Source organism: Rattus norvegicus, chromosome 8 (genome assembly GCF_036323735.1).
Source record: "Rattus norvegicus strain BN/NHsdMcwi chromosome 8, GRCr8, whole genome shotgun sequence".
NCBI lineage: Eukaryota > Metazoa > Chordata > Mammalia > Rodentia > Muridae > Rattus > Rattus norvegicus.
The window spans coordinates 27,085,547-27,113,411 of NC_086026.1; the positions used below are offsets into that span (position 1 = coordinate 27,085,547).

Sequence of the window (27,865 nt, forward strand, 5' to 3'; positions counted from 1 at the left end):
GTAACACTAGAGATAATCTGATGGCGAGAGGCAAGCGCAGGAACCCAAGCAACAGAAACCAAGACTACATGGCATCATCGGAGCCCAATTCTCCCACCAAAACAAACATGGAATGTCCAAACACACCAGAAAAGCAAGATCTACTTTCAAAATCATATTTGATCATGATGCTGGAGGACTTCAAGAAAGACGTGAAGAACTCCCTTAGAGAAACACAGGAAAACATTAATAAACAAGTAGAAGCCTACAGAGAGGAATCGCAAAAATGCCTGAAAGAATTCCAGGAAAACATAAATAAACAAGTAGAAGCCCATAGAGAGGAGACACAAAAATCCCTGAAAGAATATCAGGAAATCATAAATAAACAGGTAGAAGCCCATAGAGAGGAGTCACAAAAATCGCTGAAAGAATTCCAGGAAAACACAATCAAACAGTTGAAGGAATTAAAAATGGAAATAGAAGCAATCAAGAAAGAACACATGGAAACAACCCTGGATATAGGAAACCAAAAGAAGAGACAAGGAGCTGTAGATACAAGCTTCACCAACAGAATACAAGAGATGGAAGAGAGAATCTCAGGAGCAGAAGATGCCATAGAAATCATTGACTCAACTGTCAAAGATAATGTAAAGCAGAAAAAGCTACTGGTCCAAAACATACAGGAAATCCAGGACTCAATGAGAAGATCAAACCTAAGGATAATAGGTATAGAAGAGAGTGAAGACTCCCAGCTCAAAGGACCAGTAAATATCTTCAACAAAATCATAGAAGAAAACTTCCCTAACCTAAAAAAAGGGATACCCATAGGCATACAAGAAGCCTACAGAACTCCAAATAGATTGGACCAGAAAAGAAACACCTCCCGTCACATAATAGTCAAAACACCAAACGCACAAAATAAAGAAAGAATATTAAAAGCAGTAAGGGAAAAAGGTCAAGTAACATATAAAGGCAGACCTATCAGAATCACACCAGACTTCTCGCCAGAAACTATGAAGGCCAGAAGATCCTGGACTGATGTCATACAGACCCTAAGAGAACACAAATGCCAGCCCAGGTTACTGTATCCTGCAAAACTCTCAATTAACATAGAGGGAGAAACCAAGATATTCCATGACAAAACCAAATTTACACAATATCTTTCTACAAATCCAGCACTACAAAGGATAATAAATGGTAAAGCCCAACATAAGGAGGCAAGCTATACCCTAGAAGAAGCAAGAAACTAATCGTCTTGGCAACAAAACAAAGAGAATGAAAGCACACAAACATAACCTCACATCCAAATATGAATATAACGGGAAGCAATAATCACTATTCCTTAATATCTCTCAACATCAATGGCCTCAACTCCCCAATAAAAAGACATAGATTAACAAACTGGATACGCAACGAGGACCCTGCATTCTGCTGCCTACAGGAAACACACCTCAGAGACAAAGACAGATATTACCTCAGAGTGAAAGGCTGGAAAACAATTTTCCAAGCAAATGGTCAGAAGAAGCAAGCTGGAATAGCCCTTCTAATATCAAATAAAATCAATTTTCAACTAAAAGTCATCAAAAAAGATAAGGAAGGACACTTCATATTCATCAAAGGAAAAATCCACCAAGATGAACTCTCAATCCTAAATATCTATGCCCCAAATACAAGGGCACCTACATATGTAAAAGAAACCTTACTAAAGCTCAAAACACACATTGCACCTCACACAATAATAGTGGGAGATTTCAACACCCCACTCTCATCAATGGACAGATCATGGAAAAAGAAATTAAACAGAGATGTAGACAGACTAAGAGAAGTCATGAGCCAAATGGACTTAACGGAGATTTATAGAACATTCTATCCTAAAGCAAAAGGATATACCTTCTTCTCAGCTCCTCATGGTACTTTCTCCAAAATTGACCATATAATTGGTCAAAAAACGGGCCTCAACAAGAGAGATAGAAATTTCAACAGAAAGAGAGAAATAATCCCATGCGTGCTATCGGACCACCATGGCCTAAAACTGGTCTTCAATAACAATCAAGGAAGAATGCCCACATATACTTGGAAATTGAACAATGCTCTACTCAATGATAACCTGGTCAAGGAAGAAATAAAGAAAGAAATTAAAAACTTTTTAGAATTTAATGAAAATGAAGGTACAACATACCCAAACTTATGGGACACAATGAAAGCTGTGCTAAGAGGAAAACTCATAGCGCTGAGTGCCTGCAGAAAGAAACAGGAAAGAGCATATGTCAGCAGCTTGACAGCACACCTAAAAGCTCTAGAACAAAAAGAAGCAAATACACCCAGGAGGAGTAGAAGGCAGGAAATAATCAAACTCAGAGCTGAAATCAACCAAGTAGAAACAAAAAGGACCATAGAGAGAATCAACAGAACCAAAAGTTGGTTCTTTGAGAAAATCAACAAGATAGATAAACCCTTAGACAGACTAACGAGAGGACACAGAGAGTGCGTCCAAATTAACAAAATCAGAAATGAAAAGGGAAACATAACAACAGATTCAGAGGAAATTCAAAAAGTCATCAGATCTTACTATAAAAACCTATATTCAACAAAACTTGAAAATCTTCAGGAAATGGATAATTTCCTAGACAGATACCAGGTACCGAAGTTAAATCAGGAACAGATAAACCAGTTAAACAACCCCATAACTCCTAAGGAAATAGAAGCAGTCATTAAAGGTCTCCCAACCAAAAAGAGCCCAGGTCCAGACGGGTTTAGTGCAGAATTCTATCAAACCTTCATAGAACATCTCATACCAATATTACCCAAACTATTCCACAAAATTGAAACAGATGGATCACTACCGAATACCTTCTACAAAGCCACAATTACTCTTATACCTAAACCACACAAAGACACAACAAAGAAAGAGAACTTCAGACCAATTTCCCTTATGAATATCGACGCAAAGATACTCAACAAAATTCTGGCAAACCGAATCCAAGAGCACATCAAAACAATCATCCACCATGACCAAGTAGGCTTCATCCCAGGCATGCAGGGATGGTTTAATATATGGAAAACCATCAACATGATCCATTATATAAACAAACTGAAAGAACAAAACCACATGATCATTTCATTAGACGCTGAGAAAGCATTTGACAAAATTCAACACCCCTTCATGATAAAAGTCCTGGAAAGAATAGGAATTCAAGGCCCATACCTGAACATAGTAAAAGCCATATACAGCAAACCAGTTGCTAACATTGAACTAAATGGAGAGAAACTTGAAGCAATCCCACTAAAATCAGGGACTAGACAAGGCTGCCCACTCTCTCCCTACTTATTCAATATAGTTCTTGAAGTTCTAGCCAGAGCAATCAGACAACAAAAGGAGGTCAAGGGGATACAGATCGGAAAAGAAGAAATCAAAATATCACTATTTGCAGATGATATGATAGTATATTTAAGTGATCCCAAAAGTTCCACCAGTGAACTACTAAAGCTGATAAACAACTTCAGAAAAGTGGCTGGGTATAAAATTAACTCAAATAAATCAGTTGCCTTCCTCTACACAAAAGAGAAACAAGCCGAGAAAGAAATTAGGGAAACGACACCCTTCATAATAGACCCAAATAATATAAAGTACCTCGGTGTGACTTTAACAAAGCAAGTAAAAGATCTGTACCATAAGAACTTCAAGACACTGAAGAAGGAAATTGAAGAAGACCTCAGAAGATGGAAAGATCTCCCATGCTCATGGATTGGCAGGATTAATATAGTAAAAATGGCCATTTTACCAAAAGCAATCTACAGATTCAATGCAATCCCCATCAAAATACCAATCCAATTCTTCAAAGAGTTAGACAGAACAATTTGCAAATTCATCTGGAATAACAAAAAACCCAGGATAGCTAAAGCTATCCTCAACAATAAAAGGACTTCAGGGGGAATCACTATCCCTGAACTCAAGCAATATTACAGAGCAATAGTGATAAAAACTGCAAGGTATTGGTACAGAGACAGACAGATAGACCAATGGAATAGAATTGAAGACCCAGAAATGAACCCACACACCTATGGTCACTTGATTTTTGACAAAGGAGCCAAAACCATCAAATGGAAAAAAGATAGCATTTTCAGCAAATGGTGCTGGTTCAACTGGAGGTCAACATGTAGAATAATGCAGATCGATCCATGCTTATCACCCTGTACAAAGCTTAAGTCCAAGTGGATCAAGGACCTCCACATCAAACCAGACACACTCAAACTAATAGAAGAAAAACTAGGGAAGCATCTGGAACACATGGGCACTGGAAAAAATTTCCTAAACAAAACACCAATGGCTTACGCTCTAAGATCAAGAATCGACAAATGGGATCTCATAAAACTGCAAAGCTTCTGTAAGGCAAAGGACACTGTGGTTAGGACAAAACGGCAACCAACAGATTGTGAAAAGATCTTTACCAATCCTACAACAGATAGAGGCCTTATATCCAAAATATACAAAGAACTCAAGAAGTTAGACCGCAGGGAGTCAAATAACCCTATTAAAAAATGGGGTTCAGAGCTAAACAAAGAGTTCACAGCTGAGGAATGCCGAATGGCTGAGAAACACCTAAAGAAATGTTCAACATCTTTAGTCATAAGGGAAATGCAAATCAAAACAACCCTGAGATTTCACCTCACACCAGTGAGAATGGCTCAGATCAAAAACTCAGGGGACAGCAGATGCTAGCGAGGATGTGGAGAAAGAGGAACACTCCTCCATTGTTGGTGGGATTGCATACTGGTACAACCATTCTGGAAATCAGTCTGGAGGATCCTCAGAAAATTGGACATTGAACTGCCTGAGGATCCAGCTATACCTCTCTTGGGTATAGACCCAAAAGATGCCCCAACATATAAAAAAGACACCTGCTCCACTATGGTCATTGCAGCCTTATTTATAATAGCCAGAAGCTGGAAAGAACCCAGATGCCCTTCAACAGAGGAATGGATACAGAAAATGTGGTACATCTACACAATGGAATATTACTCAGCTATCAAAAACAACGACTTTATGAAATTCGTAGTCAAATGGTTGGAACTGGAAAATATCATCCTGAGTGAGCTAACCCAATCACAGAAAGAGATACATGGTATGCACTCACTGATAAGTGGCTATTAGCCCAAATGCTTGAATTACCCTAGATGCCTAGAACAAATGAAACTCAAGACGGATGATCAAAATGTGAATGCTTCACTCCTTCTTTAAAAGGGGAACAAGAATACCCTTGGCAGGGAAGAGAGAGGCAAAGATTAAAACAGAGACTGAAGGAACACCCATTCAGAGCCTGCCCCACATGTGGCCCATACATATACAGCCAACCAATTAGACAAGATGGATGAAGCAAAGAAGTGCAGACCGACAGGAGCCGGATGTAGATCGCTCCTGAGAGACACAGCCAGAATACAGCAAATACAGAGGCGAATGCCAGCAGCAAACCACTGAACTGAGAATAGGACCCCTGTTGAAGGAATCAGAGAAAGAACTGGAAGAGCTTGAAGGGGCTCGAGACCCCATATGTACAACAATGCCAAGCAACCAGAGCTTCCAGGGACTAAGCCACTACCTAAAGACTATACATGGACTGACCCTGGACTCTGACCTCATAGGTAGCAATGAATATCCTAGTAAGAGCACCAGTGGAAGGGGAAGCCCTGGGTCCTGCTAAGACTGACCCCCCAGTGAACTAGACTGGTGGGGGGAGGGCGGCAATGGGGGGAGGGTTGGGAGGGGAACACCCATAAGGAAGGGGAGGGGGGAGGGGGATGTTTGCCCGGAAACCGGGAAAGGGAATAACACTTGAAATGTATATAAGAAATACTCAAGTTAATAAAAAAAAAAGAAATGTATATAAGAAATACTCAAGTTAATAAAAAAAATGTAAAAAAAAAAAAGAAGTCAAATCAGGATCAGATAAAACATCTAAACAATCCCATAATGCTGAAGAAATAGAAGCAGTCATTAAAAGTCTCACAACCAAAACAAAACAAAACAAACAAAAACAAAAACAAAAAACAGGACAGATGGGTTAAGTGCAGAATTCTATCAGACCTTTAAAGAAGATCTAATACCAATACTCTTCAAACTATTCCAGAAACGAGAAACAGAAGGAACACTGCATAATTTTTTATAGGAAGCCACAATTACACTCACACTTAAACCACACAAAGACCCAACAAAGAAAAAGAACTTAAGACAAATTTCACTTATGAATATCGTTGCAAAAATATTCAATAAAATTCTGGCAACTGAATTCAAGAACACATCCAAATTATCATTCACCATGAGCAAGTAGGCTTCATCCCAGGAATGCAGGGATGGTTCAATATATGGACATCCATCTATGTAATTCAGTATATAAACAAACTCAAAGAAAAAAAATGTGATCATCTCTTCAGATTCTGACAAAGCCTCTGACAATATACAACACCCATTCATGTTAAAAGGATTGGAGAGATCAGGAATTCAAGTATCAATAGGAGGAAAAGCTGTTGGTCCTATGAAGGCTTATTTCCCCTATGTAGGGGAAGGCCAGGGCGTTGAGGTGGGTGGGTGGGAGTGAGAGCATCCTCATAGAAGCATGGGGAGGAAAAGAGGATATGGGAGAGAAGGGAAAGTGGATAGCACATAAAATGTAAATACATAAAATATCCAAGAAAAATAAAATTTAAAAAGTATTGGAGAGATTAGGAAATCAATGTTCATACTTTAATATAACAAAAGAAAACCCAGATATCCCTCAACAGAGAAATGGATACAGAAAATGTGATACACATGCTACACTATGTTCATAGCAGCCTTATTTAAAATAGAAGCTGGAAATAATCTAGACATCCCTCAAAGGAAGAATGGATACAAAAAATGTGGTACATTTACACAATGGAGTACTACCCAGCTATTAAAAACAATGACTTCGGGGCACTCAAGCGGCAGGTCCCCTGAGATCCAGACACTGCCCAGACCTGAAGGGACCCAGTCAACAGTTCACTGCACCCAAATTCCGTGGCAGGAAGAGTTAAACATTCACAGGAACAGACATGCCTGGGAAGCCAGAAGAGACTACACTCTGCCCACATTTCTGACTCCAGAGGAAAACACCTAACGCCATCTGGGACCCCGGTTCACGGGGGCTCAGGGAAAAGGTGGCACAGGCCCTCCTGGTTGCTGCCCTCATGGAGAGCTCAAAAGCAGCCCCCCATGAGCAACTTGAGCCAAGGGACCACAGGTAAGACCAACTTTTCTGCTCTAAGCGACCTGCCTGGTGGACTCAGGACACAGGCCCACAGGAACAGCTGAAGACCAGTAGACAGGAAAAACTACACGCCCAAAAGCAGAACACTCTGTTCCCATAACTGGCTGAAAGAAAACAGGTCTACAGCACTCCTGATGCACAGGCCTATAGGACAGTCTAGCCACTGTCAGAAATAGCAGAACAAGGTAACAACAGAGACAACCTGATGGTGAGAGGCAAGCACAGGAACCCAAGCAACAGAAACCAAGACTACATGGCATCATCAGAACCCAATTCTCCCACCAAAGCAAACACTGAATATCTAAACACACCAGAAAAGCAAGATCTAGGATCTCGGGAGAATCCTCATTGAAGCACAGAGCATTTAGCTCCTCTGTCAGAATGAATGGGGACCAGAAATTGGATGTTTATAATCAAGAAAGGCAGAATTTCATCCAGCACTTCTCCCAGATTGTCAAGGTGCTGACTGAGGATGAACTAGGACACCCAGAGAAGGGAGATGCTATTACCTGGCTCAAGGAGGTCCTGGAGTACAACACTGTAGGAGGCAAGTACAATCGGGGTCTGACGGTGGTACAGACCTTCCAGGAGCTGGTGGAGCCGAGGAAACAGGATGCTGAGAGCCAACAGCGGGCCCTGATGGTGGGCTGGTGTGTAGAACTGCTCCAGGCTTTCTTCCTCATGTCAGATGACATCTTGGACTCTTCCCACACTCACCGGGGGCAGATCTGCTGGTATCAGAAGCCAGGCATAGGCTTGGATGACATCAACGATGCTCTGCTTCTGGAAGCCTCCATCTACCACCTGCTGAAGTTCTACTGCAGGGAGCAGCCCTACTACCTCAACCTGCTGGAGCTCTTCCTGTAGCGCACCTATCAGACTGAGATCGAGCAGACTCTCGACCTCATCACAACACCCCAGGGCCAAGTGGATCTTGGTAGATACACTAAAAAGAGGTACGAATCTATTGTCAAATATAAGACAGCTTTCTACTCTTCCTACCTCCCTATCGCGGCTGCCATGTACATGGCTGGAATTGATGGGGAGAAGGAACATGCTAACGGCCTAAAGATCCTGCTGTAGATGGGCAAGTACTTCCAGATCCAGGATGACTACCTTGATCTCTTTGGAGACCACAGTGTGACTGGAAAGGTCAGCACTGACATTCGGGACAACAAATGTAGCTGGCTGGTGATTCAGTGTCTGCTACGAGCCACTCCTCAGCAGCGCCAGATCTTAGAGGAGAATTATGGGCAGAAGGACACAAAAAAAGTGGCTCAGGTGAAAGCATACTAGGAAGAACTGGATCTGTAGAATGTGTTCTTCAGGTATGAGGAAGACAGTTACAACTACCTCAAGAGTCTCATAGAGCAGTGCTCTGCGCCACTGTCCCTATTCATCTTCCTGGAACTAGCAAACAAGATCTACAAGCAGAGAAAGTGACCTCGAATGGTAGAGGCTGGGAGGGCGGGGGTCTCAATAAATTATTGTCCAAACTATTCCACAAACTTGAAACAAATGGAGCGCTACGGAATTCCTTCTATGAAGCCACACAAAGACCCAACAAAGAAAGAGAACTTCAGACCAATTTCCCTTACGAATATCGATGCAAAAATACTCAATGAAATTCTTGCAAACTGAATCCAAGAGCACATCAAAACAATCATCCATCATGATCAAGTAGGCTTCATCCCACACATGTAGGGATGGTTTAATATTCAGAAAACCATCAACGTAATCTATTATATAAACAAACTGAAAGATAAAAACCACATGATCATTTCATTAGATGCTGAGAAAGCATTTGACAAAATGCAACATCCCTTCATGATAAAAGTCCTGGAAAAAATAGGAATTCAAGGCCCATACCTAAACATAGTAAAAAGCCATATACAGCAAACCAGTAGCTAACATTAAACTAAATGGAGAGAAACTTGAAGCAATCCCACTAAAATCAGGGACTAGACAAGGCTGGCCACTCTCTCTCTACTAAATCAATATAGTTCTTGAAGTTGTAGCCAGAGCAATCAGACAACAAAAGGAGATAAAAGGGATACAGATTGGAAAAGAAGAAGTCAAAATATCACTATTTGCAGATGATATGATAGTATATTTAAGTGATCTCAAAAGTTCCACCAGATTGGTACAGAGACAGAAAGATAGACCAATGGAATAGAATTGAAGACCCAGAAATGAACCCACACACCTATGGTCACTTGATTTTTGACAAAGGAGCCAAAACCATCAAATGGAAAAAAGATAGCATTTTCAGCAAATGGTGCTGGTTCAACTGGAGGTCAACATGTAGAAGAATGCAGATTGATCCATGCTTATCACCCTGTACAAAGCTTAAGTCCAAGTGGATCAAGGACCTCCACATCAAACCTGATACACTCAAACTAATAGAAGAAAAACTAGGGAAGCATCTGGAACACATGGGCACTGGAAAAAATTTCCTGAACAAAGCACCAATGGCTTATGCTCTAAGATCAAGAATCGACAAACGGGATCTCATAAAACTGCAAAGCTTCTGTAAGGCAAAGGACACTGTGGTTAGGACAAATCGGCAACCAACAGATTGGGAAAAGATCTTTACCAATCCTACAACAGATAGAGGCCTTATATCCAAAATATACAAAGAACTCAAGAAGTTAGACCGCAGGGAGACAAATAACCCTATTAAAAATGGGGTTCAGAGCTAAACAAAGAATTCACAGCTGAGGAATGCCGAATGGCTGAGAAACACCTACAGAAATGTTCAACATCTTTAGTCATAAGGGAAATGCAAATCAAAACAACCCTGAGATTTCACCTCACACCAGTGAGAATGGCTAAGATCAAAAACTCCAGCGACAGCAGATGCTGGCGAGGATGTGTAGAAAGAGGAACACTCCTCCATTGTTGGTGGGATTGCAAACTGGTACAACCATTCTGGAAATCAGTCTGGAGGTTCCTCAGAAAATTGGACATTGAACTACCTGAGGATCCAGCTATACCTCTCTTGGGCATATACCCAAAAGATGCCCCAACATATAAAAAAGACACCTGCTCCACTATGTTCATCGCAGCCTTATTTATAATAGCCAGAAGCTGGAAAGAACCCTGATGCCCTTCAACAGAGGAATGGATACAGAAAATGTGGTACATCTACACAATGGAATATTACTCAGCTATCAAAAACAACGACTTTATGAAATTCGTAGTCAAATGGTTGGAACTGGAAAATATCACCTGAGTGAGCTAACCCAATCACAGAAAGAGATACATGGTATGCACTCATTGATAAGTGGCTATTAGCCCAAATGCTTGAATTACCCTAGATGCCTAGAACAAATGAAACTCAAGACGGATGATCAAAATGTGAATGCTTCACTCCTTCTTTAAAAGGGGAACAAGAATACCCTTGGCAGGGAAGAGAGAGGCAAAGATTAAAACAGAGACTGAAGGAACACCCATTCAGAGCCTGCCCCACATGTGGCCCATACATATACAGCCACCCAATTAGACAAGATGGATGAAGCAAAGAAGTGCAGACTGACAGGAGCCGGATGTAGATCGCTCCTGAGAGACACAGCCAGAATACAGCAAATACAGAGGCGAATGCCAGCAGCAAACCACTGAACTGAGAATAGGACCCCTGTTGAAGGAATCAGAGAAAGAACTGGAAGAGCTTGAAGGGGCTCGAGACCCCATATGTACAACAATGCCGAGCAACCAGAGCTTCCAGGGACTAAGCCACTACCTAAAGACTATACATGGACTGACCCTGGACTCTGACCTCATAGGTAGCAATGAATATCCTAGTAAGAGCACCAGTGGAAGGGGAAGCCCTGGGTCCTGCTAAGACTGAACCCCCAGTGAACTAGACTGGTGGGGGGAGGGCGGCAATGGGGGGAGGGTTGGGAGGGGAACACCCATAAGGAAGGGGAGGGGGGAGGGGGATGTTTGCCCGGAAACCAAAGAATTATTATTAAGTATTAAATAAATTTTTTAAAAAAAGTTCCACCAGATTGCAGACTGGTGCAATCATTCTGGAAATCAGTCTGGAGGTTCCTCAGAAAATTGGACATTGAACTACCTGAGGATCCAGCTATACCTCTCTTGGGCATAGACCCAAAAGATGCCCCAACATATAACAAAGACACATGCTCCACTATGTTCATAGCAGCCTTATTTATAATAGCCAGAAGCTGGAAAGAACCCACATGCCCTTCAACAGAGGAATGGATACAGAAAATGTGGTACATCTATACAATGGAATATTACTCAGCTATCCAAAACAATGACTTTATGAAATTCATAGGCAAATGGAGGGAACTGGAAAATATCATCCTGAGTGAGGTAACCCAATCACAGAGAAACACACATGGTATGCACTCATTGATAAGTGGATATTAGCCCAAATGCTTGAATTACCCTATGCACAGAATACATGAAACTCAAGAGGGATGACCAAAATGCGAATGCTTCACTCCTTCTTTAAAGGAGGAAAAAGAATACCCTTAGTAGGGAATAGGGAGGCAAAGTTTAGAACAGAAGCAGAAGGAACACCCATTCAGAGCCTGCCCCACATGTGGCCCATACATATACAGCCACCAAACTAGATAAGATGGATGAAGCAAAGAAGTGCAGGTCAACAGGAACCAGATGTAGATCTCTCCTGAGAGACACAGCCAGAATACAGCAAATACATAGGCGAATGCCATCATTAAACCACTGAACTGAGAACGGGACCCCCATTGAAGGAATCTTAGAAAGGACTGGAAGAGTCTGAAGGGACTTGAGACCCCCTATGAACAACAATGCCAACCAGAGCTTCCAGGGACTAAGCCACTACCCAAAGACTATACATGTACTGACCCTGGACTCCAACTGCATACATAGCAATGAATAGCCCAGTAAGAGCACCAGTGGAAGGCCAAGCCCTTAGTCTTGCCAAGACTGAACCCCCAGTGAACGTGATTGTTGGGGGGAGGGCAGTAATGGGGGTAGGATGGGGAAGGGAACACTGATAGAGAAGGGGATGGGGAGGGGTTAGAGGGATGTTGGCCCGGAAACCGGGAAGGGGATTAACAATTGAAATGTAAATAAGAAATACTCAAGTTAATAAAGATGAAGAAAAAGAAATAACCAATTTAATAAAGATGGCAAAAAGAAAAAAAATGCATGCTGACAGGAGCCTGATATAGCCGTCTCCTAAGAGGTTCAGCCAAAGCATGTCAAATACAGAGATGAATACTTGCAACAAACCATCGAACTGAGAGCAGAGTTCCTGTTGGAGAACTTAGAAAATGGTTTGAAGGAACTAAGGGGTTTGTAAGCCCATAACAACAACTATGCTAACCAACTCAAACCCCCAGGGATTAAACCACTACCCAAAGACTACACATGGACAGACCCATAGCTCCAACTGTATGTACCAGAGGATGGCCTGGTTGGGCACCAATGAGAGAAGTTCTAGGTCCCGCCAATGCTGGACCCCCAGTGCAGGGGGATGTCAGGGGGTGGGAATGAGGAGTGGTTGGGAAGGGAGAACACTCTCATAGAAGGGGAGGGTGATATGATGGTATAGGGGTCTTATGGATGGGAAACTGGGAAAGGGAATAACATTTGAAATGTAATTTTAAAATATCCAATAAAAAGTAAAAATAAAAATGGGAATAGTCTACACAGAGATTTCTTAGTAGAAAATATAAAAATGGTTGAGAAATATCACTAAAATTTTTACTCATCGTTAGCAATTAGTGAAAGGCAAATAAAAAACACTGTTACATTCTTTCTCACCACACTCAGAATGGCTAACATCAACAAAACATAGGCCCACATGTGGCCCATACATATACGGCCACAAAAACTAGATAAGATGGATGAAGCTAAGAAGTACAGGCTGACAGGAACTGGATCTCTCCTGAGAGAGACAGCCAAAATATGTCCAATACAGAAGGGAATGCCAGCAGCAAACCACTGGACCCCTGTTGGAGGAATCAGAGAAAAAAAAACTGAAAGAGCTGAAGGGGCTTGAGACCCCATAAGAACAACAATGCCAACCAGAACTTCCAGGGATTAAGTCATTACACAAAGACTATACATGGACTGACCCTGGGCTCCAACTGCATACGTGGCAATGAATAGCCTTGTAGGGGCACCAGTGGAAGGGGAAGCCCTTGGTCCTGCCAAAGCTGGACCCCCAGTGTACAGGATTGTTGGGGGCCAATAATGGGGAGTGGATGGAGAGGGGAACACCCATATAGAAGGGGAGGTGGAGGGGTTAGGGAGCTGATGGCCTGGAAACATGGAATGGAAATAACATTTGAAATGTAAATAAGGGCTGGAGAGATGGCTCAGCGGTTAAGAGCACCCGACTGTTCTTCCAGAGGTCATGAGTTCAATTCCCAGCAACCACATGATGGCTTACAACCATCTGTAAAGAGATCTGGTGCCCTCTTCTGGTGTATCTGAAGACAGCTACAGTGTACTTATATATAATAAATGAAATGTAAATAAGAAATACCCAATTTAATAAAAATGGAATAAAAAAAGATCAATAAAACAACTGACAACAAATGCTGGTGAGGTTGTAGGAAAAGGAGATTCCTTATTCACTGCTGATGGAAAAGGAAATTGGTGCAGTCTTTCTAGAAAACAGTGAGAAGAGTGCTCAAAGAATCTAAAATATAAATAAAAATAAGTCTTCTATACGACCCAACCATACACCTTCACATACACACAAAAGATTGACATCAAGCTTAATTCTGAATTCCAAACCTAATGAAATCTAGGAAAACTTGCTACACAACCAGAATAGGAAAACACAAGACAGAAAGCTATAACATGTATCACCAGTAAGTGGTCTTGAAATTTTCGGTGACTCTTTCGCAGAGAAGAAACACATGAGAGAGTGATCATAGACATATCCACTGATCTTTCTCCCGGGGTTAAGAAATTGAGATGTTAGAGTCTTTTTTCCTGTGTAGTCTCTGCCCTTGAGAAGCAGGGAATGAACATACCCTTGATCAATTTGTATAATAGGCTTCAGAGGGATACAACTCCCAGGGCACACCTATAACTCTTATAGTTACCAAGACAGAGCATACATCGTATATTTCCTAGAAGAAATCATCCAAGTTCTTTCCTCCATGTTGGTACTTTCACCTTTTTCTTTTAGGCAGACTTTCTATCTTTCATAACCAATGTTCCTTGAGCAACTAAGATTTCCCCGTGGTGAGTCTTATTGTCTATATTGACAAGTCTGTATAGTCCAAAAGATGTTGAAGGAAATGAAGAGGTTGATAGAAAGAGTATTAACTCTTCGGCATAGGTAAGGGAAAACCCTGTTATAGCATGTAGAGGCTGCTCTTATGAGTAATATCAGAAAAAGTAGAATCACTAGGATATTTGCTTCTAGTTGCTTACATATATACTAGTTATGTGTATATATAGTATAGTTATATACTAGTTTTATACAAATTACATTTACTTTGGATATATATTATTGTGGGTAGATTACAGAGGAAATAATATGGGATTTTTTGCAGGTACACCATGACACTCTGATACCCGAAGATTCTCCTGGACAAAACACTTGAGTGACTTAGATATCATTATGAGTTATAAATGGTAGAACCTGGTGACATAATTTGCAGTGAAGTTGTTCTCTTCTACTTCTTTTATCTTAAGATATCCACCAAGAAAGCCAGAGCTTCTATTCTTTCTCAGCCTAGAACCAGCACTCATAGCTTTTTATTCATACTCACTTGCTTAGTATGGGCTTCTCCTGATAGGCCAGACTCCCTTTCTATGCCAGTTTACTTTTGTATGTTGTGCTTTTCTCTTCAAGAAGAGTCTACTTGCTTTTATTAAAGAAATTAATTTCTAAGACCTGAATTTATCTATAGAGAGATGTTCTTTTTTTCTTTTATAGAGAGATATTCTTGCCACTCCTGTACAATCTGAAGATGAGAACAGATTAAGAGACAAAGATGTTTCATATTTTTTTAATTTAATGGGGTGTGGATGCGTGCAATGCCCCACCACAAATGAAGCAATTATTCAGTTGAGTTTTCCCCATTTGGTTAAGTCTCAGGGGTCAGAAAATCTGGAGTATAATGGTGATCCATGGTTTTAATCATGGTGTCTCCCATGCCAGGGAAGGATGGTGGACAAGCTTTATACTAATCATTTCTCAAATAAGCAGAATTTACAAAATACCTTCAAGTATTATCCCCTATGGTATTCACTAAATACCTGTAAAGGATACACATTATAACAGGGTCTTTACATACATGCCAAAATAGATGAGCTTTAGGCAGGAAACGATGTTGAGAACTGCACTGAGAAGCAGGTGATCAGACATTCTGTTCTAACACCATTTTCTTTCTAGTTGTTGACAGTCATATATATATATATGTGTGTGTGTGTGTGTGTGTGTGTGTGTGTGTGTGTGTGTGTGTGTGCAGTAGAATTTATATCTGTGTCCACTTAGATTGGATTATTCTATTGAGCAAAAAGAATATACATATATAAGAAGAGACACTACAAAGAGCTTTGGTGCATAAACACTTGAATAATATGGGTGAAATAAGAAAAATGGAGGAATAGGTTAACTACTAAGTTCTCTCTACCTCATACCATTTGGATTTGGAAACATTAGAGAAACATTGCCTACATTATTTTTGTTGTTGTTGTTGTTGTTCATTTAAGTAGATCTCATCCTTAAGCAGACACTGTTAGCAAGACCTTAGAATAATTTTCCTATTTGTTCCAGCCCTTATTTCTTATTTTCTATGAAAGAAAGCTTGAGCTTGTTCTTTCAGTTTGAATATGTGAAAATTTTATATTGTTGTGCTTCTATCCTTAGTTTTCTGTTCTAAATCTATTCTTGGTTCCAAGCCCTAAGAAAATTCAGAATTTGTAATGTAATTTTTTCAGTGCAGTCAGTGCACAGCCCTGTGTATCATCTATTCATCACTAACTCTCTATGATTATAGCTATGTATTTTGGGATTGACCTGAACTATTTCTGTTATGTAATTTTTCACCATTCTTTTTACCACTGTACACTTAAACAATTTTCCTGAGAACACTTGATTCCTCGGTTAATTATTGCGTCTTGGCCTTTAATTTTCCCTGTTAAAAATCCTTATTCTCATGCCTCCAACGATATAATTTTTTATCAGACACCCATCCTCAGGGACTCCAAGTCTGACTTCACCAACCCAGATTGCATTCAAAGATGCCCTCTGAACCCAGATGGCCAATTAACTTTATCCTGGTGTTTAATTATTCAGTATTATAAGTGCTACTTCCTTCATCAATCTCTACTTCTTGGAGGTGAAAATATGAGTGAAAAAACAAAACTACATCTTTATTTTCACAACATCAAACACAGACCTGCCCTAGGAAACTTTTCTTGAAGAGCTTCCACAAAACTTTCAAGAACCAATAAAAGCCTAACTCAAGGCTTTGGTACTTACTGATATAACTCACCTTTTTGTCCAGCAATACCAGACAATAAGAACAGAACAAGTAGATTGTTTCTTATATGTAAGCTACTTAAGAGGATGGTATTTATAATGTCACAATTTTTTAAATAATAGTTTACTTGTTGCTTTTACTATAGGTAGGAATTCATGAGATAGGCTAACATTGCAGTGAACAACACTTCTTTATGGTTCTTGGATGAAATCTAGAATCTTGCAGACACTGGACAAACATTCAAACACCGAGCTATAACTCCAGTCCATGTGACTTCTGGGTACCTGCAAACAAACCCTGTAACATCCCAAACGCTCTGCTTTATCTTTCAGATTAAGAATCATTCTTTCTGCTTTCTCTTTGCCATGTACATTACTGTTATCACAGAGTTTCTTTATTATTTTGATCTTAAATTGGGTATAAAGAAGCAATATTTGATTATCAAGGAAATAAAAATATTCTCTGGACTGTATATCTTCTTACCTTAATCATATTTTAAAACAGGGGTTTTTATTCAGAGATGGACTGTGTTTGGTCTTTCTACATGCAAATGAAAGGATGAAGAAAATGAGTATTGTTTTCAAAGACGAAATTTTAGAAGAAATTTTTCCATCTTTATTAAAATGGGTATTTCTTATTTACATTTCAAATGTTTTTCCCTTTCCCAGTTTCCAGGCCAACATCTCCCTAACACCTACCGCTCCCCTTCTATATGGGTATTCCCCTCTCCATCCTCCCCCACTTACCACCCTGCCCCCAACAATCCCATTCACTGGGGGTCCAGTCTTGGCAGAACCAAGGGCTTCCCCTTCCACTGGTGCTCTTGCTAGGTTATTCATTGCTACCTATGCAGTTGGAACCCAGGGTCAGTCCATGTATAATCTTTGGGTAGTGGCTTAGTCCCTGGAAGCTCTGGTTGGTGGGCATTGTTGTTCATATAGGGTCTCAAGCACATTCAGCTCTTTCAGTCCTTTCTCTGATTCCTTCAACGAGGGTCCTGTTCTCATTTTACTGATTTTCTGCTGGCATTCCTCTATGTATTTCCAGTATTCTGCCTGTGTCTCTCAGGAGAGATCTACATCTGGTCCCAGTCAGCCTGCACTTCTTTGCTTCATCCATCTTATCTAGTTTGGTGGCTATATATGTATGGGCCACATGTGGGGCAGGCTCTAAATGGGTATTCCTGCAGCCTCTGTTCTAAACTTTGCCTCCCTATACCCTGCTAAGAGTATTCTTGTTCCTCTTTTAAAGTAGGAGTGAAGCATTTGCATTTTGGTCATCCTTCTTGAGTTTCATGTGTTCTGTGCATCTAGAGTAATTTGAGCATTTGGGCTAATAGCCACTTATCAATGAGTGCATATCAGGTGTATTTTTCTGTGATTGGGTTACCTCACTCAGGATGATATTTTCCAGTTCCATCCATTTGCCTATGAATTATATAAAGTCATTGTTTTGAGAGTGGAGTAGTATCCCATTGTGTAGATGTACCACATTTTCTGTATCCATTCCTCTGATGAAGGGCATCTGGGTTCTTTCCAGTTTCTGGTTATTACAAATAAGCCTGCTATGAACATAGTGAAGCATGTATCTTTGTTATTTGTTGGAGCATCTTTTGGGTATATGCCCAAGAGAGGTATAGCTGGGTCCTCACGTAGTGCAATGTCGAATTTTCTGGGGAATCTCCAGACTGATTTCCAGAATGGTTGTACAAGTCTGCAATCCCAACAATGGAGGAGTGTTCCTCTTTCTCCACATCCTTACCCACATCTGCTGTCACCAGAATTGTTGATCTTAGCCATTCTGACTGGTGCAAGGTAGAACCTCAGGGTTATTTTGATTTGCATTTCCCTTATGACTAAAGATGTTGAACATTTCTTTAGGTGTTTCTCAGCCATTCAGCATTCCTCAGCTGTGAATTCTTTGTTTAGCTCTGAACCCCATTTTTTAATAGGGTTATTTGCCTCCCTGCAGTCTAACTTCTTGAGTTCTTTGTATATTTTGGATATAAGCCCTCTATCTGTTGTAGGATTGGTAAAGATCTTTTCCCAATCTGTTGGTTGCCGTTTTGTTCTAACAACAGTGTCCTTTGCCGTACAGAAGCTTTGCAGTTTTATGAGATCCCATTTGTCGATTCTTGCTCTTAGAGCATAAGCCATTGGTGCTTTGTTCAGGAAATTTTCTCCAGTGCCCATGTGTTTGAGATTCTTCCCCACTATTTCTTCTATTAGTTTGAGTGTATCTGGTTTGATGTGGAGGTCCTTGATCCACTTGGACTTAAGATTTGTACAGGGTTACAGAGATGAATGGCTCTGCATTCTTCTACATGTCGACCTCCAGTTGAAACAGCACCATTTGCTGAAAATGCTATCTTTTTGCCATTAGACGGTTTTGGCTCCTTTGTCAAAAATCAAGTGACCATAGGTGTGTGGGTTCATTTCTGGGTCTTCCATTCTATTCCACTGGTCTATTTCCCTTCCCCTGTACAAATACCATACAGTTTTTATCACTATTGCTCTGTAATACTGCTTGAGTTCAGGGATAGTGATTCCCCCGGAAGTCCTTTTATTGTTGAGGATAGTTATAGCTATCCTGGGTATTTTGTTATTCCAGATGAATTTGCAAATTGTTCTGTCTAACTCTAGGAAGAATTGGATTGGAATTTTGATGGAGATTGCATTGAATCTGTAGATTGTTTTGGTAAAATGGCCATATTTACTATATTAGTCCTGCCAATCCATGAGCATGGGAGATCTTTCCATCTTCTGAGATCTTCTTCAATTTCTTTCTTCAGAGGCTTGAAGTTCTTATCATACAGATCTTTCACTTGCTTGGTTAAAGTCACACTGAGGTATTTTATATTATTTGGGTCTATTATGAAAGGTGTTGCTTCCCTAATTTCTTTCTCTGCTTGTTTCTCTTTTGTGTAGAGGAAGGCTACTGATTTATTTGAGTTAATTTTATACACAGCCACTTTGCTGAAGGTGTTTATCAGGTTTAGTAGTTCTGTGGTGGATTCCCTTTGTATCAGGTTTAGCAGTTCTCCTTTTGTTGTCTGATTGCTCTGACTAGAACTTCAGGAACTACATTGAATAAGTAGGGAGAGAGTGGGCAGCCTTGTCTAGTCCCTGATTTTAGTGGGATCGCTTCAAGTTTTGCTCCTTTTAATTTAATGTTAGCTAGTGGTTTGCTGTATATGGCTTTAACTATGTTTAGGAATATGCCTGAAGTTGTTTCAAGGACTTTTACCATGAAGGGGTATTTAATTTTGGCAAATATTTTCTTAGTATCATGAAATGATCATGTGGTTTTTATCTTTAAGTTTGTTTATATAGTGAATTACATTGATGGTTTTCTGTATATTAAACCATCCCTGCATACCTGGGATGAAGCCTACTTGATCATTATGGATGATATCTTTGGTGTGTTCTTGGATTCAATTTGCAAGAATTTTATTGAGTATTTTTGCGTCAATATTGACAAGGGAAAATTTCTCTGAAGTTCTCTTTCTTTGTTGGGTCTTTGTGTGGTTTACGTATAAGAGTAATTGTGGCTTCATAGAAGGAATTTGGTAGCACTCCATCTGTTTCAGTTTTGTGGAATACTTTTGACAGTATTCGTATGAGATCTTCTGTGAAGGTCTGATAGAATTCTGCACTGAACCCATCTGGACCTGAGCTCTTTTTGGTTGGGAGCCTTTTAATGACTGCTTCTATTTCTTTAGGAGTTATGGGATTGTTTAAATGATTTATCTGTTCCTGATTTAACTTTGGTACCTAGTATCTCTCTAGGCAACTGTCCATTTCCTCCAGACATTCAAGTTTTGTTTAAAATAGGCTTTTGTAGTAGAATCTGAGGATTGTTTGAATTTCCTCTGATTCTGTAGTTATGTCTCCCCTTTCATTTATGATTTTGTTAATTTGGACACTCTCTGTGTCCTCCGGTTAGTCTGGCTATGGTTTTATCTATCTCGTTGATTTTCTCAAAGAACCATCTTTTGGTTCTGTTGATTCTTTGTATAGTCCTTTTTGTTTCTACCTGGTTGATTTCAGCTCTGAGTTTGATTATTTCCTGCCTTCTACTTCTCCTGGATGTATTTGCTTCTCTTTGTTCTAGGGCTTTTAGGTGTGCTGTCAAGCTGCTGATGTATACTCTCTCCTGTTTCTGCAGGCACTCAGAGCTATGAATTTTCCTCTTAGCACAGCTCTCATTGTGACCCATAAGTTTGGGTATGTTGTACCTTCATTTTCACTAAATTCTAAGAAGTCTTTAATTTCTTTCTTTATTTCTTCCTTAACCAGGTTATCATTGAGTAGAGCATTATTCAACTTCCATGCATATGTGGGCATTCTCTCTTTATTGTTATTTGAAGACCAGCTTTTGCCTGTAGTGATCAAATAGGACACATGGGATTATTTCTATCTTTCTGTATCTGCTGAGGCCTGTTTTATAAACAATTGTATGGTTAATTTTGGAGAAAGTACCATGAGGTGGTGAAAAGAAGGTATATCCTTTTGTTTTAGGATAGAATGTTCTATAAATATCTGTTAAGTCCATTTGGTTCATGATTTCTGTTAATCTATCTATGTCTCTGCTTAATTTCTGTTTCCATGATCTGTCCATTGATGAGAGTGGGGTGTTGAAATCTCCTACTATTAATGTGTGCCTTGAGTTTTAGTAAGGTTTCTTTTATGTATGTAGGTGCCCTTGTATTTGGAGCATAGATATTTAGGATTGAGAGTTCATCTCGGTGGATTCTTTCCTTTGATGAATATGAAGTGTCCTTCTTTATCTTTTAGTTGAAAATCAATTTTATTCAATATTAGAATGGTTACTCCAGCTTGCCCTTTCAGACAGTTTGCTTGGAAATTTCTCTACAGCCTTTTATTCTAAGGTAGTGTCTGTCTTTGTCTCTGAGGTATTTTCCTGTAGGCAGCAAAATAGTGGGTCCTCTATGCGTATCCAGTTTGTTAATCTGTGTCTTTTTATTGGGGAATTGAGTCCTTTGATGTTGAGAGATATTAAGGAATAGTGATTGTTTCTTCCTGTTATCTTCGTATTTGGAGGTGAGATTATGTTTGTGTGCTTGTCTTCTCTTTGTTTTGTTGCAAAACAATTAGTTTCTTGCTTTTTCTAGGGTATTGCTTGCCTCCTTGTGTTAGGCTTTGCCATTTATTATCCTTTTTAGGGCTGGATTTATAGAAAGATATTGTGTAAATTTGGTTTTGTCATGGAATATCTTGGTTTCTCCGTCTATGTTAATTGAGAGTTTTGCTGTATACAGTAACCTAGGCTGGTATTTGTGTTCTCTTAGGATCTATATACATCTGTCCAGGATCTTCTGGCTTTAATAGTCTCTGGTGAGAAGTCTGAGGTAATTCTCATAGGTCTGCCTTTATATGTTACTTGACCTTGGTCCCTAACTGCTTTTAATATTCTTTCTTTCTTTTGTGCATTTAGAGTTTTGACTATTTTGTGACAGGAGGAGTTCCTTTTCTGGTCCAATCTATTTCGAGTTCTGTTGGCTTCTTGTATGTTTATGGGCATCACTTTCTTTAGGTTAGGGAAGTTTCTTCTATGATTTTGTTGAAGACATTAATTGGTCCTTTGAGTTGGGAGTCTTCACTCTCTTCTATACCTATTATCGTTAGACTTGATCTTCTCATTGGGTTTCCTGTATGTTTTGTGCCAGTAGCGTTTTCTGTTTTACATTATCTTTGACAGTCATGTCGATGATATCTATGCAATCTTCTGCTCCTGAGATTCTCTTTTTCTATCTCTTGTATTCTGTTAGTGATGCTTATATCTATGGCTCCTTGTCTCATTCTTTGGTTTTCTGTATCCAGAGTTGTCTCCCTTTGTGCTTTATTTTTTCTATTTCCATTTTCAATTTCTTCATCTGTTTGATTGTGTTTTCCTGTAATTCTTTCAGGGATTTTTGTGTTTCCTCTCTAATGGCTTCTACTATTTTACTTGTGTTTTCCTGCATTTCTCTAAGGGAGTTCTTTATATTTTCCTTAATGTCCTCCATCATCATAATCAATGTGATTTTAAATCTAGATTCTGCTTTTCTGGTGTGTTTGGATATTCAGTGTTTACTTTGGTGGGAGCATTGCTCTGATGATGACATGTAGTCTGGTTTCTGTTGCTTGGGTTCCTGTGCTTGCCTCTTGCCATCAGGATGTCTCTGGTATTACCTAGTTTTGTTATTTCTGACAGTGGCTTGAACGTCCTATAGGCCTGTGTGTCAGGAGTGCTGTAGACCTGTTTTCTTTCAGCCAGTTATGTGAACAGAGTGTTCTGCTTTCAGGTGTGTAGTAGTTCCTATCCTCTGGCTTTCAGCTGTTCCTGTGGGTGTGTGTCCTGAGTCCACCAGGCAGGTCACTTAGAGCAGAATAGTTGGTCTTACCTCTGGTCTCGGGCCTGAAGTCACTCCTGGGGGCTGGGTTTCAGCTCCCCATGATGACAGCAACCAGAAGGACCTGTCCCTACTTCTGGGTCCCTGTGTGCAGGGGTCCCTGATGGCACTAAGTGCTTTCCTCTAGAGTCAGAAATATGGGCAGAGAGTAATCTCCTCTGGTTTCCCAGTTGTTTCTGCCCCTCTGTAGGTCTAGCTCTCCCTCCCATGGGATTTGGGTGCAGGGAGCTGTTTGACCGGGTCCATTCAGATCCGGGTGCTAGGAGAATTTTTTATTTATATTTTAAACACAGCCATTGCTGTCAATTCTTCGTAAATGTCTTTTACTATTCAATTTCTATATTTATTCTTCCAATTACCTTGATTTTAATTGCAAAAGATTTAGGGAAGAAACATGAGCCATGTGTTGATAGCTTAGGAATAGATTATTGTTGATGTCCGTAGGAAAAATGCATAGTAAGATTATATTTTAAAAAATCAGTGTAAGGGAAAATAGTATATAACTTTTTCAGGCATTTATGTTTCTGTGCTGGGAAACAAATGAATTAGAAATGATTGAAGGAGAGGGGGAATAGTGGAGACATTTTTCGTACCTTCCTCCTATCTTATTTATCTTGTCTCTATTATAGTTTTATTTAGAGATATAATTGTTGAATATACTGAACAGATACCCATATTATAGTGGAAATGCTACAAAAGTGGAAAATTATCTGTTTATGTGTTCCTTAATTCAGTAATTCGACTGTCAAAACGATGTGAAAATCTTACTCTATGTCAAATAATTACCTGGTACTGAAACCTGAAAAAAAATGGGAATCTACCAGAGAGCCAAGAAATGTATCACATACACAAAAGAGACAGGCATTAAGAAGATAATTTTTTCTAAGAGAAGAAAGAGATTTCAAAAAGAATGGATACAGAGAAGGTATGATCATGCTCACAAACAAACCTTTTTGAATGATCAGAATTAATGCAATCACTGAAAAATGTTGAGAAGTTTGATTGGGAATCATCATAGAGAAAGGATTTACAGCACTCTTGGAAACCAAATGCTTTGATCTAAATACTTCCACAGGTTCTCTGATCTTCATGTGGTCTAAAATTTGTAGAGTTAATACCTCTCAGTAGAGATAAGAGAAAAAATGTTTCCCAAAGTAAGTGATAATATGATGAAATAGTCTTTTAAATGAATGAGAAAATGCAGGACTCCTAATTTTTATAGTAATGAAACTGTTATGTATATTTATCTTAATACATAAAAGGACAGACATCTTAGAGACTATGGTGTGTGTTTGCCAATCTTTCTCTCCCATAGGTGTCTAGCTTATTTGTCAACATCATGAAACCAGGAAACCAAACAAGTACTTTAGAATTTTTACTTCTGGGGTTTTGCCAAGATCCAGAGCATCAACCCATGCTATTTGGACTGTTTCTGTTCATCTTTGTGGTCGCTGTGCTTGGGAATCTGCTCATCATTCTGGCTGTCAGCGTTGACTCTCACCTACATATTCCCATGTACTTCTTCCTATGTAATCTATCCTTTTCTGACATTTGTTTCATCTCTACAACGATCCCTAAGATGTTGGTGAACATCCAAACACAGAGCAAGTCCATCACCTATGCAGAATGCATCACCCAGATGTATTTTTTCATGGTCTTTGGAGGCATGGACACATTTCTCCTCACCGTGATGGCCTATGACCGATTTGTGGCCATCTGTCACCCCCTTCACTATCCAGTCATTATGAATCCTCATCTAAGTGGCCTGCTAGTTCTTGTGTCCTGGTTCATTAGCTTCTCATATTCTCTGATCCAGAGTCTATTGATGCTGCGGCTGTCCTTCTGTACCAACCAAATAATCAAACACTTTTACTGTGAACATGCCACAGCCCTCACTATAGCCTGCTCAGACACACTAATCAATCATATTCTTCTTTATATAGTGACATGTGTCCTTGGCTTTGTTCCTTTCTCAGGGATCATTTACTCCTACTCTAAAATTGTTTCCTCTATTTTGAAAATTCCATCAACAGATGGAAAATATAAAGCATTTTCTACCTGTGGGTCTCACCTATTAGTGGTTTCTTTATTTTATGGGACAGGGCTTGGTGTATATCTTAGTTCTGATGCAACTTCCTCTTCATGGAAAGGCATGGTGGCCTCAGTAATGTATACAGTCATCACCCCCATGCTGAACCCTTTTATCTACAGCTTGAGAAACAAAGACATTAAGAAAGCCTTACAAACACTTGGGACAAACATTTTTTTAAGTGATAAGTTCACTGGTTTTAGATTTCTGAGATGACAAAAGTAATGTAGAAAAGAAATTCTGTCCCTTAATTATGTTGAATTTTTATCCAGTTTGTTCTTCGGTCTTTGATCAAAATTATATTGTGATTACTCTTTTCTGAAACATGTGATACCTCATTAATTATACTAAATCTATCCTCTTTCTCTCCTTAATATTACATTTTTTCACTTAAGATTAGTATTTACATTTCTGTAGGTCAATACAATCATTCAAATACCAATTCATGAGTAGTTTAATAAAAGTTATGAAATAGGTCATATATAGGACTTAAGTCCATGTATAGGTATATAATACCTGTAGCTGTAAGTTCTACATTAATTATGCACAGGCTAGAATGTATGTTGTTATTAGACATTGCTTTCTATACACACTGGAATTCTCTACTCACCACTCAGAAATCACCACTGAGGTTTTAGACCTGAAATTTTCGACTGGAGAGAAAAATTTTATCATGCTATTACACGTTGACTGAAAAGTACTTCTATGATATGAATATTTTTTGTCCTCCTGACTTCTATGTTAAAATATTTAAACAGTGTGATTTATTTAAAAGGTAGGAATTTAGAAGCAATTAGGTTGATTTCTAATGCTACTCTCAGGAATAAAGCTTCTAATATAAACAGAAGACCCTAGGGAGCTTTCTTGTCTCTGCTACAACAGGAGAACATAGTAGAAAAATGACCAGAAAAGTGGCTCTCAGTAAACACCAAATCTGTCATTACTTAATTTAAAATTTCCCAATCTCTAGATGTGTGAGAAACAAATTTTATTAAATATCATGATATGTAAACATATTCTAAACATATTATCCCCTTTAAACTTGAAATGTCTGTAATGTCATAAAGCAATGTCAGAGATGCACTCTAAGGGGGATGACAGTAATTAGAAAATCTCTGTAATATAATGGAGATAATTCATAGAAGACATCACTAGAAATGTGCAAATAGCTACTTAGGAGATGTACCCAAATAGATGTTTCATCTTACTACTTGTATAATGTTCCATGGGTGTTTCTCAGCTCACCTGAAAAAACTGCTTTTCTCTTGGATGGCAGCCCCACTATGAATGGATAAAAGGCTGCCAGTTTGATCAAAGATAAAAACAGTCACTTCAAAGAGATAACGCGTGCTATTTCCCATTTGACCTTTTACTAATACAAGGGCATTGGCCAATCCCCTAGCCAATGCATTATGCAAAAAAAGAAATAGAAACTGGTCTATTAAAGTTATTGTTTTGTGAAAATTATCTTTGTAAATCGCTATAAAATTTTAAGCCCATCTGTCTTAGGGCTACAGTTAATAGTCCATCATCCAGAGAAGTTAGGAGAGAAAGCTGGAGGCAAGAAATGATGCTGAGGACATAGAGGAGTGCTACTAACCAGCTTTCCATTTATGGCTTCTTCAACCTGATTTATTTCTTTTTCTCATTATTATTTTTATTAACAAAATTTTAATTAAAATAGTCTATCACTTTTCCCCTTCTCTTTCCTTACTCCAACCCATCAAATGTCACTTAGCTCCAAGCCATTCCATACACCATCACCTCTCATCAAACACACATGTGCACACACACACACACACACACACACACACATAAACACACACACACAGTTGCTCTGAGTCTGTTTGGTGTGGCTTGTGTGTATATAGTTTTAGTGCTGATACCATTGTTTTGGATAATTAATTAAAGGGGTCCACTTATAGAAGAGGCTAATTCTCCTTCTCAATACTCATTAGCTGCCTTTAGATTTAACTAGAGGTAGAACCCTGTGAGATTTCTCCCATCTCTGTTATCATTGCTATGGTTATTGTTGAGGTATTGTTTAAGTACCATGGGTGCTTTCTAGGAGTCACTCTCTCATAGCAGATTTCCTGGTCTCTAAGCTTTAAGTATCTTTTTTGTTCCCTCTTCAAGTTCCTTAGAGGTTGTGTGCAGGAACTGTATGTAGATGCACCTTTTGGAGCTGGTCTTCATGATCCCTTGATCTCTGCATCATAACCAGTTGTTTTCTGTAAAGTCATTTATTTCCTTCTTTATCCTTTAACACAATAGTTTTCACAATAGTTTTAATTATTAATTTGACATTGATACATCATCTCTCACTCCACAGAGATGCATTTAATAATAAAATAATAATATTTGCATAAGTTTACAAATTTACAAAGCACTTCCATGAATATCATTTTATTCTCTTCTAATTCATTTTTAAATGATAATGATAGAGTCTATGTAATTTTCTCATTTTCTAATACAAATCCCTACTAATTTCCTGAATTCTACACTATACTTACTCCAAATATTTACTGATAGAAAAATTATTGTATGAGTGTCTGATGTCACAAAAGAAAGCAGCAAGGCAGGAAGCACTATAACTAGATTCTCCAGAGCCTCAATGCTTAAGGAT

The 27,865-nt window shown here is 39.2% G+C and overlaps 1 protein-coding gene and 1 pseudogene across 1 annotated transcript; both read left to right on the top strand.

The window, feature by feature from the left end:
- Window positions 1-7,611: 7,611 nt before the first annotated feature.
- On the top strand, window positions 7,612-8,705 carry Fdps-ps4 (farnesyl diphosphate synthase, pseudogene 4; annotated as a pseudogene).
- A 15,784-nt stretch (window positions 8,706-24,489) lies between these two features.
- Window positions 24,490-25,455, top strand: Or7h7 (olfactory receptor family 7 subfamily H member 7). The gene has a single exon (NM_001000859.2). It carries the CDS (start codon window positions 24,490-24,492, stop codon window positions 25,453-25,455), a length of 966 nt encoding a protein of 321 aa, NP_001000859.2.
- The last annotated feature ends 2,410 nt before the right edge of the window (window positions 25,456-27,865 follow it).